The sequence below is a fragment of the Pinus tabuliformis genome, chromosome 7, assembly GCF_031772625.1.
Source record: "Pinus tabuliformis cultivar Carrire ecotype Pingquan chromosome 7, CPIR1, whole genome shotgun sequence".
Lineage (NCBI taxonomy): Eukaryota > Viridiplantae > Streptophyta > Pinopsida > Pinales > Pinaceae > Pinus > Pinus tabuliformis.
In genome coordinates this window covers 2,062,681,475-2,062,696,170 of record NC_142293.1, presented here as the reverse complement: position 1 = coordinate 2,062,696,170, position 14,696 = coordinate 2,062,681,475, and the positions used below count along the sequence as shown (strand labels likewise).

The 14,696-nt window shown below is 40.5% G+C and overlaps 2 protein-coding genes and 1 pseudogene across 2 annotated transcripts; 2 read left to right on the top strand and 1 right to left on the bottom strand.

Annotated features, from left to right (window-relative positions):
* Window positions 1-3,325: 3,325 nt before the first annotated feature.
* LOC149256790 (olee1-like protein) lies at window positions 3,326-4,206 on the top strand (the record flags this gene model as incomplete). Its single annotated transcript, XM_089455458.1, has 2 exons — window positions 3,326-3,588; window positions 3,923-4,206. Coding segments are annotated over exons 1-2 (441 nt in total), but the record flags the coding sequence as incomplete, so codon positions are not given.
* A 21-nt stretch (window positions 4,207-4,227) lies between these two features.
* On the top strand, window positions 4,228-4,897 carry LOC149256789 (uncharacterized; annotated as a pseudogene).
* Window positions 4,898-10,268: 5,371 nt separating this feature from the next.
* Window positions 10,269-11,249, bottom strand: LOC149256788 (uncharacterized). The gene has a single exon (XM_089455457.1). It carries the CDS (start codon window positions 11,247-11,249, stop codon window positions 10,269-10,271), a length of 981 nt encoding a protein of 326 aa, XP_089311583.1.
* Between the last annotated feature and the right edge of the window lie 3,447 nt (window positions 11,250-14,696).

The following is a 14,696-nucleotide window of genomic DNA, read 5'->3' as shown; positions in this document are numbered from 1 at the left end:
AGTCAAGTTTCTTTCTATCTTCCTTTGGGATATGAGAAAAGTCTTTGTTGCAAAAAACTCTCAAATGCTTAACTGCAAGATTATGACCAAATAAAGCTTCAAAAGGAGTATTAAAATCTAAACTTCTTATTGGACTCCTATTCTTTAGATATATTGCAGTATTAATTGCTTCAGCCCAAAAGTCATTAGAAAGATTCTTAACTTTCAACATACTGTGAGCACACTCCACAAGGGTTCTGTTTTTCCTCTCTGCAACCCCGTTTTGTTGAGGAGTGTGGGGTACTGTAAACTGCTACTGTATTCCATTATCTTTGCAGTATTTGAGTATAGAAGCTTTCTTGTACTCTCCCCCTTGATCCGAGCAGAGAATTCTAATGCATTTACTTGTCTGCTTTTCAAACATACTTCTGAACTCCTTGAAGTATTCAAAATTATTGCTCTTCTTCCCGAGGAAATACACCCAATTAAATCTAGTACAGTCATCAATAAATAATAAAAAATAGTATGCACTGCCTAATGATCTTGTCTGCATAGGCCCGCATAGATCTGTGTGTACCAGCTCGAGTATATCTCTCTTCTTTCTATCAGGATTCATAGGAAATTCATCTTTGTGCAACTTTCCCAGTGCACATGCATCACAATCAATATGAACAGATTTTAAAACAGGAAGACCTTCGACCATACCTCTTTTCTGTAAAAGCAGCAAATCATTGAAGTTAATATGGCCGAACCTCTGGTGCCATAAGTCCACTGTAGTCATGGCAGATGATGTCAATGCTTGATGTGGTGCGCTTTTGACATTTAACTTGTACAATCCTCCCACATGAATACCTGATGCAATAGGATTCATACAATCTAACAGGTCTTTAATAACACAATATGATTTATAAAACTATACCTTGAGGTTCTGATCAATTATAGTAGAAACATAGATCAGATTCCTTTTTATCCCTGGTACATACATCACATTGTGGATATGTCTAATATTTGCATAAGGAAAAACAACAAGAATATTACCATAACCTTTGATTTGGTACCCTCTATCATCGCTAAGATAGATGTTTTCTCCACTGCTGGTCTCTTTGAAGTCTTCAAACCATTGTTTGTTCCTTGTCATGTGGATGGATGCACCTGAGTCGAAAAACTAGGTATCCGCTTCATCTTCCTTAGACGAAAGTGAAAAGTCAGATATGAACAATCTGATGTTCTGACTGTGTTCCTCATCAACAAAATGACCTGCATTCTACTTATGTCTCTTCCAACCTTCATCAAACTTATTTTTCATACAATATCTGGCTATATGGCCGGTTCTACCAAAATAAAAACATTTGGTTGCAGAGTCATTTCTATTGAAAGACGTACCTTGAGGTGAGGGCATCTTTCTCTGTGGGGCTGCGCTGCTCTTCTGTGCTGCATTTGGCTTTCCTCTGAAGGGCTTCTTCTTCACCATTAAGGCTAGATTTGAACTCTGGGGTTTATGAGTTAGTCGCCTTTCCTCCTCTTGCATGAGGATTCCTAGCAATTCTTCAAATACAGGGGTTTTTTCTCTTGCATTCAAGCTAGTGATGAACATCTAATACTTGTTAGTCATACCATTGATGGTAATTGTGACTAGATCTGTATCTGACATAACTTCACCGATATCACCTAGCTAGTTCTTAATCTCTTTGATCCACAAAATGAATGCAATAACTATTTCATTCTCCTCTATCTTGATGGAGATAATATTTCTCTTCAAGAACAACAACTGATTGGTGTTCTTGACCTCATAGATATCCTTGAGCGTCTTCCAGATCTCTGGTGCAGTGGGGATTAATGCAATCTTTGACTGACAATTTCAGGAGCATTGTTGCCTTAGTCTCCTGCTTGTCCAAGTCTTGATCGTTGTTGTTGTTCCTCCTGCAATGAGGTTTGGCTTCACTTCATCATTGTTCAAAATCATCCATACATTGTGTCCCTCAAGCAGGGTTTGCAACTTGAATTTCCAACCAAACTAATTGGATGCATCCAGCTTGTTGTTTTCATTAAGGTAAGCTTCTACTACTTGATTATTTATCTTGAATGAATAAAAAACTTCAACCCCAATAATGAAAAAAATAAATCCCGATCTTCTTAAAAATAAACAGTCTGAAATGCTTGATAAAAAAAACGAGCCCAAATCCAAAACAAAGAGAGCCCAGATCTCCCTTTTTTTTCAATCGCCCCCTATTTCAAATGGGGAACCCCTCCTTTTCTTTAATTAAATAATTAAAAGAACTTAAATTATTTAATAAAGAATTTAAATAAAAAACCCCATATTCTTTCCTTAAAAACAATCGCCCCTTTTCTTTTTCCTTTTTAAAAGGATTACTTGAATTCTCTCCTTTTAAAAACTCACCCCTTTTAATAACGAGCCCCTCTTTAATTAAAAAAAAAATCCATATTTTTTTTTTATAAATTAAAGAATTGAATTAAATTCTTTAATTTAACAAAACTCAGTTGAAAAAAGCGAATCTCCTTTAACCATAGTCCCCATACCATATTTGACATTCAACGAATCAACTCTCACCTGACTTAAAATAATATCACCGTGACTTCAATGGCCTCCACGATTCAACGACCTCCAAGATTCAATGGATTTAAGGTCCCAGGTGACATATGAATTAGAAATTGCAGTGTCTCTATCAGTGGCTGCACACCTCCAGGGCAGTTCCTATTTCCGACCCTATAGCATTATAAATGCTTTCTTAACAGAGTCTAAGGATAGTATTGGGAGATGGGTTCTGACATCGGCTCTGTTCTCCGGCTAACAGATTCCGATTGCATAGTGATGGAGATATGCATGATGCCATCATTGTTTGTATTGATGCCCATCGAAACGAGCGGCATATGTATCATGGCATGTCGTGTATCATATGCTATCCATTCCCCATACATTGCCACCAAATTTTGAATTGTATAATGGCGCTCCAGATTGGAATTTTGAATCTCAGAACCCGCGCTGCCATATTTTGTTAAACTTGAAAGAAGCTTTGGTCGGTTATAGTTTCTTTGCTCAGCATGAGCTTCTGGATGAGTTTGGTGCTAATGGCGATTGCAGTGGTTCTGGCTATCGTTGCCTCTACTGGTGAGAAAACTCATTTTAGTGTTGCCATTGGGATATTGGGATTCTGGGTTGCCATTTTAGCGTTGCCAGGATCTGATCCTCATCTTCCATGGCTTCTCTTCCGGTCATCCGCCACCACAACCATGTGAATCTCATGTGCACTCTGCAACCCAACATCACTGGCACCTATATATATATTACACCATTCTCTTTGCTCTTCCACACTCAGACCAAGAATCATACATACATACATATATAGGTGCTTTGTGTTGTTGCTTCTTCCATTCCTAATCCAACGAGTATTCCTATCTTTGTTGCTTCTCTCGGCGAGGTGGGTATCTGAACAATGGCCAAGCTATCCGCTTTCTGTGGCTTGATCGCCCTTTTTGCCTTGTTGGGTGTTGCCAATGCCCATGCTGGCCATAACGTTTATATTACGGGCAAGGTTTACTGCAATAATTGTGCTGCTGGATTCCCCACTAGGATTTCACCTGCCATCTCTGGTAAGCCAACAACCACCCATTTTGGATAGTTTTTCAATTTGTTTTGTAGTTTTTGTAGATTGTTTTCATTTGGGCCACTGCATTTTCTTGTTGAAAAGATATGAAATAATAGATCTGGTGCTGAAGAATAGATATGGTTTTAAGATTCTCCATGTGGAATGCTATTTGTGCTTTTCTGAATAGATCTATTCTTCCCTTTTGCTATTGTGTTCACATTACTTTCATTTTCTACACTCTTTGTTTTTAAGAGAAACATGGGTTTCTGTCTGAAGCATAGAATGCACAGGGCACCCCTATGATTGTTTCTGATATTTTGATTATGAGTGCTGTGCAGGTGCCACTGTAGGTGTTGAGTGCAAGGATCGTGCTGGTAAGAGATTGTTCTATAATGAACAACACACCGAAAACGATGGGATTTTCAGTATCACTGTTCTGGGTGAGCACGAGCACGAAGCATGTGAGGCATTTACAGTGAGCAGCCCAACCTCATGCAACCTTAAAACTGATAGCAGCCATGGTCCAGTTTACCTAACCCACAACAATGGGATCAATTCGGACGAAAGAAAGACTGGGCCTTTTGCCTTCAGGATTTTTGTGTTGGCTTTTATTACTGAAAGTTTCTTGCTAACCGCAAATAGAATGGGGGCCTGTGGAAGGCACATGGTAGTGAATTTAGAGATTCTGGGAAAATGTCATAGTTAAGCTTTCCGGGCGCAGAGATAGTTTGTTTGTTCGATATTATCTGACAAGTGGCAATGGCGACGGGGATAATAATATTGCAGTGAATTCCAGGGAAGTGATGGCAAAGGCAGGCCCCGAATGGAAACAGAATTTTCACTTGGAGTGCATAGGGAGTATTGGAGATTGTAATGTTATCTGCGAATTGCAAAAGCAGTTTGTTAGGTTTGAGTTGAGGGAGAGAAGTAGCAGAATTAGAGTATTGGGAAATATGTTTAGAGCGTCCAAATTGGTGGGATGGGTTGAAATAGCATGGAAAGATTTGTTGGCTTCTCCCACATTATCAATCAACGATTGGTTTCCCTTGATACCCTTTAATACTATTATCAGTGGAGGTTCCCAGCCGCCACCCAGTTTGCACGTTGCAATCTCCATTAAGCCTCTCATTTTGGTTGATTCGGTTTCACAGCCTCCTAAAGAATACCGGACAGAGATGGAAATATATGATCCACAAGTCAATGAAATCAGGCGAAATAGGTGCATTAGGCGTGTAGAACGGAGTAACTGTCGATGTGGCGGAAAGGTATGCTGCGCAGGTATCCATGGAGAGGGTCTTTTATCTTTCGTATGATGAGCAACAACAACAATGATGAATTCGAGTTGGAAATGCATCATGGTCCAGAATGCAGAGACTAATAGCTATATATGAAATTCGATTACGTATCATTTTTGTGGGGAATATTATACACAATAAAGAATATAGTTTTTATCGAGCCATTTCAATGGTTGATTTATATATATTTCTATTTTAATGTTGAATAGATATATAATTTATAAATATAAATATTTGTATATATTTTATTAAATAACTAAGTAAAAGGAAATTAAATTTTTTATTTCATTATGATTTATAACTACTTCATATGTCAAGAATACATAATAATCTTTAAAACACTCGCCAACATCAAACTATTTATAAACTATAAACAAATAAGTTTACATATTTTGTTCATTTTAAAAATATAAACAATCACATAATTTTTTTTCAAAACATAAATAAAAAGTTTACATATTTGTTCATTTTAAAAATATAAAGAATGACATAATTATTTAAAAAAAACATAAATAAAAAAGCCATATAGCTAGCTTTGCATAATACGGAAAAAAAATTCTTGGATGTGTAGTAATGTTATCACTAGATGTCATTTTTTTTTGTAAGTTTGATGATAGAGTTGGTAGCAATATTTTATTTTATTTATTTATTTATTTATTTAATTTTTTTTTTTCTGAGTAAAGACTATTCTATTAAGTAAAAGAAAAGAGAAAAAATATTTACAAAGAGGTAACAACCTCTGAGGGGGCATAAGCCAGCCCTCTGTCTGAGAAATTCCGGCCCTCGATGCTTGACTGTTTGTTTACATAAATAGAAACGAGTGCCCAGGATACCATATCCCAATACAACACCACCCAAAAAACATAAACAAGGGGACAATTGAGAATTACAATGACAAAAGGCTGACGAGGACATCCACGGCATCGCAAAACCGCGTAACAAAACCGCCATGTTATCGGACCGCCGTCGACCAACAAGCGGTATCCGTAAGGCCCAGCCCGATAAAGCCTCCTGTTGACGCGTGGCTTTCGCCTGACGTCATCAAGTCTAACTTTTCGGGGCATAAAGTTCCGCCAAAAAAGGGTTTCCGAAATCCTCCTCCGCCGTTCGATCTTCTCCATCAATCCTCGCCGTTGATTGAATTTGCCCGAGGTTGTGACTCTGCATCATTGCTATTGTCCCTGCCCGGAGAACTGACCCACTCGATCATTACATTGTCTTCAACGTCCGTAATGCTGCGCCTGAGAGGAATCACCGGATACAGTACTATGCCAGAGAACTTCGCCAGACCGCATAAAACAACCTCCTCGTGTGAGGAAGTTTGCTGAAGACCTTCATCCTCGTCTTGACCTCCATCTTGCTGCATCTCCGGAATATTGGGAGAAACCTCTACCCTGCCTCCTTGAGTATCCTTGGAATTCTGGGAGAGATTTCGATCAATTGAAGGTTCGGTAGAGCTAGGAGGGTCATCTTCTTCCTCTGAGAAGATGACCATGATAGTGGCAGAGGTAGTGGGCTTATGAAGCTTGCTCTTGAAAGTGAAGCGGGAGGTGTGGCGGGAACTGGAGTGGGATGGACCAGAGTGGTCGGAAGGTGGAGAAGCAGGTGAGACTGAGACAAACCGGGAGGAGCGTCGAGGTGCCGGGCCTCCCCTTCCTCTAACCCTCCCCCTTGTGCCTGAATTTCTTCCTCTTCGAGAACTACCGCGAGGTCGAGCCATACTCGCAGGAAGAGGTAAGCAGATGAGGCTGACCTGATGCAGGTTTCGGTGGAGTGCTGATGGCTTCCGAATACTTTGCTCTGTGTCTGACTCCTGAGAACCAATGCGACCTGGGATATCTCTGCTAGAATGAGCTAGGCTCTGGGCGGTTGATATAGATGTTGATATCATCTTGAAGTACCTACCACACTTGCTGTTCATCCAGTTTCTCATTAAACGCCTGACAAAAAAAACTCCTGCTTGCTCTACGGTGGCGTCCTACTCCGGCATCTCTCGTACCGATTTCCTCCCTCAGCGAAGCTGGATAGCGTGCCAGCATTAAAGAACCATGACTGCCCACCTTATGCCGCTTGCGCCGCCCTTTCACCTCGCCCGCTGCCATCTGCTCATGTAGTGACATTAACTTCTCATGGTGACACCCGCATCCAGGTGTGATTCTTGTCCTGACTGCATATCTTTTGTTAATATGGAATGGAAGGTAGAAAGTTGGTTCTCCGAGGCTGTGTCTTGTAGAGATCCTGCAAAGAATTCTTTCCCACTGTCCACACCTATATTGGCAAGAAAATCTGCAAGTTTGTTCCCTTCTCTTCGGATATGCTTAAAGGAGATAGCTTGGTTGTTGTTGAGCCATTGTTGAAGACGCTCCAATCTAGTGGCCATTCTCCAGCTACTGCTGACTTTCTGTACCGGGGATCCCTGTTGAATTTTTAATGCCATATTGATAAGAATTTGGGAGTCCCCTTCAACTATCAGAGGGAAGAGCTTTTGCTCCTGTGCTAGAGTTAGTCCTCTCCATAGGCCTTCCAGTTCCGCTGCATTATTGGTATTCCAACCTATTGAACCAAAGAATGATATGAGGGGCTTACCCTGGTAATCTCTGATGACTCCACCATATCCTGTTTGACCAGGATTTCCTTTCGACGCTCCATCAAAATTAAGTTGAAACACATTGATTGGTGGCGGGGACCAGCTCGCATAGTTCCCTTGATGATTGGATATATTTCCATTGGCAGAAGTTAGATCTTGTAATGTTATCTGCCAATTGTCCCATATCGCTTGTTCCTGCGGATTCGATGGGAAGTCCTCCTTAGACCAGCCTTTAATAGATAAAGTTTCTCTGATGTTGTGGTGTATCCCAATCCATATCTGCTCCAATGTCATTGATTGATTTTTGAAAATCCTTCTGTTTCTCTCCTTCCAAATGTTCCACATCAGTAGTCCCGGTATGATTTGCCAAAGAGTGTTTAGAACTTTGCTTTGATATGGCTCTTGAGTCCAGTTGCGGAGGGTACCGGTGATATCCCCCATCACTCTGCCATCCCTCTGACATCGGAATATAACCTTTTCCCACAATTTCCTTCCGAATTGACAGTTTTGCATGAGGTGTAAAGCTGATTCTTCTTCCTGATTACAGTTGAGACATATAGATGGCCCATAGAAGTTTCTTTTCCTGAGGTTGTCCCATGTTAGAACTCTATTGTGTGAGAGAAGCCACAGAAAGGTTGAAACCTTCGGCCAAATAGGAGGATTCCAAATTCTGTCCCATATTTTGTCTTTGACTACTCTGTCTTTAATAATGATTTTGTAAGCTTCCTTGGTTGTGAAGGTCCCCTTTTCCTCATATCCCCATCTAAGAGTATCCATACCTGCTAGCTTTAGAATTTTTCGTTTTTGAAGCTCTGAGGATAGAGAAAGTTGAATCTGCTCCGAGCTATGAGGTAAGATATGACAAGCTTCTTTCCATTCTCTATATTCTTGGGTGGTTTGTGATTTCCAGAAGTAGCTTACCTTGTCAAGCTGGTTGATTTCTCGTTCTGCTATTCCCTGTATGCTGTCTTTGAGATTTGGAAGCTGCTGCCATGAGTCTTCCCAAAACCGTGCTGAAAGGCCATCTTTCACTTCCCAGAAGCTGTGTTTTTGAATTAGGTCTCGATGTTGGATTGCTGAATTCCAGATGATCGAGCCTTTACTGACTTCCGACATTCTAATTCTCTCCTCTAAGGGCAAGTTTCTAGCATATTTCGCTGTCCATAAGACTGCCCAGGGGGTGTTTGAGTTTGAGAGCCATCTCCACCAGATTTTTTCCCCCATATTTTTGTTGCTTTGTTTAGGATCTCTTAGCCCGATTCCTCCTTCTTTTTTAGGTAAACAAGCCTTCTCCCACTTTACTAAAGCCCACTTTCTGTTTGGCCCCGAGCTTCCCCATAGGAAGTTACGCTGCAGCTGCTTGATGGCTTTGAGAACCCATTTCAGTGCTGCCAGGATGGAGAAAAGGTAGAGAGGCATAGATTGCAGAACCGCTTTAATTAGCACTGTCCTACTGGCCATATTTAAAGCTCTGTGAGTCCAGAGGAATAGTCTGGCCTCCAATTTTTCTAAAAGGCTGGTCCAAGAAGAATGCTTGAGAGCTGAAGCGATTAGAGGAGCTCCTAAGTATTTAGAAGGAAGGGACGCTATGGTGAAGCCAAGAATGCGTGCTATAGCGCGTTGGGTAGAGTTAGGAGTGTTAAAGAAGAAGATCTAAGATTTGACATTATTAATGAGGGCTCCTGAGGCATTCGAAAAATTGTCCAGAATGGATTTAAAGGAGCGTGCTTCTTGCACAGAGGGGTGACCGAATAACATGTTATCATCAACAAATTGTTGATGCGAGACAGTGGGGGCTTGGTGGAGGGCTAGACCTTTTAGATTGCGGGAGAGAATGGCCGATTTTATGCTGCGTCCTAGGCCTTCTGCTAAGATGACAAACAAAAAGGGCGATAAAGGGTCCCCTTGTCTAATGCCCCTAGAGGGACGAAAGGTGGGGGACGGAAGGCCATTGATGAGAATGGAAAAGAACGAGGAAGATAGAAGATTGCTGATCCATCTGATCCAGGGTGGGGCGAAGCCAAAAGCTTTGAGGATTTTTTGCAAATAATCCCAGCTGATACTGTCAAAAGCTTTAGATAAGTCAATTTTTAGAAGCATACCTGGTTGTTTTGATTGCTTGAGGGAGTGAATTATTTCATGGGTTAAAATAATCCCATCCGTGATCTGTCTTCCTTCTACGTAACCAGATTGTTCTGGAGATATAATGAGCGGAAGCATGGGCTTCAGTCTCAATGCTATGACCTTGGAGACAATCTTGTATATGATGTTGCATAAAGCGATAGGTCTGTACTTATCTGGAGTGTTGGATTCCTCTGCTTTTGGAATTAAGGCGATGAAAGTTGCATTCAGGGCTGGATACATCCATCTAAGCGTATGCGATTCTTCCACCACCTGCCAGACTTCCCATTTGATTAGTTCCTAGAAGTGCTGAAAAAAATTAGAAGTAAACCCATCTGGTCCTGGCGCTTTCCCTGCTTTGAGTTGATGCACCGCGGTTTCAACCTCTTGAAGACTAACAGGTTTGAGAAGGAGAGTGTTGTGATCTTCAGTGATTAATCTTGGTATCTGCCCGATAATGGTGTCAATGGCCTCTGTTCTATCTATATTGGGTTCTTGATTCATCTTCTTGAAATAGTTGATAAACTCCTGTTCTATTCCTTCATGGGTTTCAATTTTGGTTCCCTGTTCATTGTAGATATAGGAGATTTGGTTGATCATTCTTCTTTGGACGGTGGTTTTGTGAAAGAATTTCATGTTCTTTTCACCTTCCTTCAACCATCTAACTCTCTATTTCTGCTTCTAGAGAGTTTCCTCCTGGAGGTCTCGTTCGAGGATTTTATTCTCTATAACCTGCTCCTTCTGGGTTAATTCTTCAGAATGTCTTTCAGAGATCATTTTTTGCTGAATATCTTTCATCTCTTGGGTGAGAAGTTCCTTTGATTTGAATATGTTGCCAAAAGTGGATTTGTTCCAGTGCTTTATTTGCTCTTTGAGGTGCTTCATCTTCCTGTGAAATATGGACATTTTTGTCCCATCCGTTGGATTGAAATTTTGCCAAGTTGATTTGATAAATTCATAGAATTCCGGATGTCTCAACCAGAAAGCCTCAAACCGAAATGGCCGTCGTATGCTACTGCCCGGTCGGTTCCAGTGTAGGGCTATGGGCCAGTGGTCCGATCCTGAGTAAGGGAAGATGAAGGCTGTAAATTCTCCCCCTATATGCACCGCATTGTCTAAAATCAGAAATTGATCTAGGCGCGAGGCTACTTGCATAGGTGCTGCTCTTTTGTTATTCCAAGTGTGGAGGCCGTTATTTGTAGGAATATCTATTAGCCAGTTATTTTGAATGAAATCTTTTAATATTGAGCCATCCCTGTTTGTTCTGCATCTCCCTCCCTTCTTTTCCTCTATAGAAGCAATCATATTAAAATCTCCGCCTGAGACCCATAGCGGATAAGTCCTTTCGGCATTAAGTTGCGTTAATGCTTCCAGGATTTCTATCTTGTGCTGGCTTTCTTGGGGGAAGTACACATTTGTTATGTGGCCATGGATGTTAGTCCCCAAAATATGAAAAATAGCCTGTATGAAGTTTTTGTTAGCATGTATGTTACTTAATTGGATCATTCTTGCATCCCAGAGCACTGCAAGTCCTCCTGAGGCTCCCTGAGCATCTACAGCTGTGACTAGCCCCCCCGGCCAGGCTTTTGCTGCAACTTTTTCCAAGACTGCCAAGTTACATTTTGTCTCCTGCAAAAAAAGGATTGCTGGTTTTTCTTCCATAAGCATATTTTTTAAAAGTCTTCCTTTCTTTGGGCCATTGAGCCCTCTTATATTCCAAGAAATCATCTTCATTGGGAAGGTTTGGGGTTGTTTTTGTAGTACTTTGTTAACTTGGCATATCTGCCTGATTCAACCAAGACTTCACCGATCCTGATGGTTCTTTCTAAAGCCGTTTTTCTTCCTCGCTTTTTGCTGTCTTTGGTGATGAATTTCCCATCCCATTGACTGCCGATTTGAACCCCTAAGGAGTATTTCTTTTGGGCTTTATTGAGAACTTCCACTAGATTATCCACCTGTTTATCAGGTATTTTGTCGAAATTCCCTGTTTTGCATGCTTGTTCTAGACCCAGAATATCGAGCTCGCCAATATCTATTGATTCCGTGTCCTCATCCATGATCTGAGGTTCTTGATGACTTCCTTCTCCCTCCATCTCTTTTCCTATAACTGGGTCCGTATTATCTATCTCCATTTCTGGGAGGTTCCAGGTTTTTGACACGGTCTTGGTAGTATTGCCATCTTGTTCCGCCGTCTTTTCCCCCTTTTGAGATTGGGTTCCTTCTGTTTTATCCTGGGTAGATATTTTTCCTTTGGAGTTCAAGAGATCTGGATCCTGCACCTCTTCGTTTGCCAAGACTTCAAAGCTGTTGCTTGTGGAGGGCTTTGATGGGTCCTTTTGGGCTACCTTTGTCTGGACTACAGGTTTTTTATGTCCTCTTCTTCGATTTGTTACCTTTGTAAAACCGTCCAATGGCTGGTTTTCTTGGGCAACTTGCGCAGGAGGATTGTTGTTTAATGGGCAATATCTACAAAGGTGTCCTAGATCATGACATTTTCTACATCTAAAGGGTACATGCTCATAATCAATTAACTGAATCCATTCCGTATCTTCATGATCGAGACTTACCGTATCAGGCAGGGGTTGCTTTAGATCCATGTAGACGCAGATCCTTGCGTAAGAGGTGTATCTCTGCGTTTTTGTGTCTTCCGCGACCTTCACAAAATCTCCCAATACGTTGCCAATAGCTTTGAGCGAGTCTTCTTCCCAATACTCCCATGGCAATCCATACAGCCTGATCCATACCGGTGCCCAACTTAGATCTTCCTTATCCGGATTGAATCGTGCGACCCATTCTCTGAGAAATAGCCCTGCAGAGTTGAAGAAGTACGACCCTTCCTCAAATACTCTGTTTCTGTCTTCCAAGCAGTTGAAGACTGCGGTAAAGAACCCCTTCGGCCCAAGATGCAAGGATATGTGTCCTTTTGGGTGCCATTTGACATTGATCCAGGCTCTCAAGGCTTTCTCATTTGGCCAAAAACCTATAAATTTACCTATGAGAGCATGATCTCTCATATATTGAATTCTGGCATTGATTCGATGACTGGGTAACTCCACTTTTGGCCGTATCGTGGCTACTGGCTTACATGTAGATGAGCTTACTTTTGGCTTGTCTGTCTGTACCTGTTCTGTCTGCTTTTGCTGACTATTGTCGTTATTCCTTTCAGTATGCCCCTGTTCCTTTTCTGGACCTTCGCTGTGCCCTGGCTGGATGTCGTTTACTGGAGGAGGCATCCCTCCTTCCCCCTGGCAGGGGTTCATCATTACCGTCTGCCAAAGCCTGCAGCCTGTTAGCTACCGCACTGCCACTATCAGATCTGGTGGCTTCCGTCCAAATGTCCTGCTGTTGCAGGTGAATGCAGAAACCCTAGCGTCGAATCGCCGCACCAGCTCGCAAGCTCCTCCACCGAGTTGGTAGCAATATTGGAAACACTTTCCACAAATTTTAATATAGATACAAATCCTATTTCCTTTTGAATAGGAACATACAATAAATTAACTATTTTTTGCATGTTAAAGTGCATTTTGAAAGAGTTCATATTGTTTTTCCAATATAGCTTTGATTACATACATAAAAGATACAAACACACAATTTTAAAATTATTCGGAGATGAAATAGAAACCAGACACGATCTACTTATAGGTTGACATGTTCATTTGACAACAGGTGGACGTGGCAAGGAATTAAGATGACCCTTGGAAATATTCATATTGCATTTCAAAGTTGTGTTATGATACTGTAAAATGCATGTATGATTTTTTTTGCTTTTCAACAAAGCCCTAATTCAAATTGAAGTGCTTGCAAGCATTGGACTTTGTTATTGTAGAAGCTAGGTGTCATGGAATCATGATATTTTTTAGCCTATTAAGGAATGCGCTGGTATGTTTGGTTGACTTGTGATGCTGGGCAGAGGAGAGAAAAATAATTTAATATGTTTCTCATGAAGAGACCTTCACAAAAGAAGATTTTTCTGTCACAACTTGGTGCTCGACTAATCCCTTCAAGTTAGGGTGAGCCCCATGTGAACTATGGGGTCTCATGGTGTTGTGTTGAGTGAGTAGCAAGGTTAGGGAATTGATGAAAAGGGAAGTTGGGACAACTAGTGTTCATTATCACATTCGATAATATGTAAACAATGTTTATGTGGTAAAGGAAGGGAGTGTGGTTGGTGTTTAGATGCTAGAGACGACAAATATAGGACATGTCGACTTTCACAGTCTCGACTACAGGGAGCACAATGGATACATCAAGGGAATTGTCTCCTATGTTATCCATGGCACAGGGTGGGGTGTCGCGCTTTTGAGGGTGACTTTCACAGACACTTTTCTTTACAGGTACTAGAAAGATCTTTTCATCATAGCCAAGTATTTGTAGACAGGGCACTTGGTTTATTGCGGTACGAAGGCCAATCTTTGATACTATGATATCGAATACAAGACTAATGATATCAAAGAGAGGACTAGGAGATGCTTTTGTTGTTATGTCTTTGTTGCCATTCCTATTTTTAGATTTGGCACATGGTTAGGATAACTCTTTGCCAATATGTCTCTGTTGTGGTAGCCATTTTGAGACTTGAAATTACAAGAGAACATTCATTCAGACTGACAACATAATATAACAGATTACAACATTTTAGCTAAACAAATTTAGTTCTTAAATCAAGAGAGTAGAGTATAACAAAAGTTTGCATTGGAAGTATCTCAAAATATTTCGATTAAATAGAATTCAGTATTTATAAAACTATTTAGTTGACAAGAATCGAAACCTGCTTAGAGTTGGACACAAATTTTTTTTTTGACTAAAAAATTTCAGTTCATAAAGCAAGAGAGTAAAGTATAACACAAGTTTTCATTGGAAGTTTCTCAAAATATTTCGATTAAATAGAATTCAATGTTTATAAAACTATTTAGTTGACAAGAATTGAAACTTGCGTAGAGTTGGACACATTTTTTTTTTTTGGAAAGTGTTTTAAAACATTTAAATTTATTTGTGCCTAAACATATTAATGTTCATTCTTCCTTTGGAATTAAAATTTAAGATCTATAATAATCCATCGTATTATTTTTTGCACTTTTATCATCCTCACATGAGGGAAAAACTAATACAAAG

Coding starts and splice junctions, on each gene's coding strand:
- LOC149256788 (XM_089455457.1), bottom strand. CDS start 11,249: ATGGAAGAAAAACCAGCAATCCTTTTTTTGCAGGAGACAAAATGTAAC.